The sequence below is a fragment of the Nestor notabilis genome, unplaced genomic scaffold, assembly GCF_000696875.1.
Source record: "Nestor notabilis isolate BGI_N333 unplaced genomic scaffold, ASM69687v1 scaffold20345, whole genome shotgun sequence".
Taxonomy (NCBI): Eukaryota; Metazoa; Chordata; class Aves; order Psittaciformes; family Psittacidae; genus Nestor; species Nestor notabilis.
This window is the reverse complement of record NW_009928128.1, coordinates 6,784-7,356: the sequence shown is the minus strand read 5'-3', so window position 1 is coordinate 7,356 and position 573 is coordinate 6,784. Positions and strand designations below refer to the sequence as shown.

Here is a 573-nt window from a genome sequence, read left to right as displayed (position 1 = left end):
AGCCCATTGCTCCCACTTGGTTGGAGCTGTGACAAACTACAGTCCAGAGGCAGAGCATCCCCTTGAACTGATCACAGGGTTTGCCCTGATTCCCGGAGGGAGCAGTGCCTGGGACCTGGCAGGGTGGAGCCCTCGGGGGCACATCTCCCTGCCTGAGCCAAAACCGGGGTTGCTTCCCCCATTGCTATTTGCATTTGGAGGTAGATGTGCAAAGCTGGTCCTTCCCGGCAGCTGTCCAGCTTCCCCCACTCTGCATCCCCACATTCCCATGCCCTGGGTTCCCGCATCCCAGTGCCCGGCTCTGGGCGAGCTCTGGCATCCCAAGGCCCTTGGCAGCTCCACTGGCCCCAGATCCATCCCTGAGCTGTGCTGTGTCCCTGCTGCCCCCCATCCGAGCTCCGTCCGTGCAGGTGGACCGCAGCGAGGTCATCAAGAGCAACCTCAACCCTGTCTTTGCCAAGATCTTCACGGTGGATTACTACTTTGAGGAGGTGCAGAAGCTGCGGTTCGAGGTGTACGACAGCCATGGGCACGCTGGCGTGGGCACACACGACGATGACTTCCTGGGGGGCA

At 61.3% G+C, this 573-nt stretch overlaps 1 protein-coding gene across 1 annotated transcript in view; it reads left to right on the top strand.

The window, feature by feature from the left end:
* CPNE7 (copine VII) overlaps positions 1–573 on the top strand; it is a gene marked incomplete at its 3' end in the record, with an annotated part of 5,156 nt that overhangs the window by 593 nt on the left and 3,990 nt on the right. Inside the window, exon 2 of the mRNA XM_010014388.1 lies at positions 411–573. This exon is cut by the window's right edge and continues 15 nt beyond it. Coding sequence (XP_010012690.1) covers positions 411–573 — 163 coding nt within the window. The remainder of the gene's footprint in view (positions 1–410) is intronic.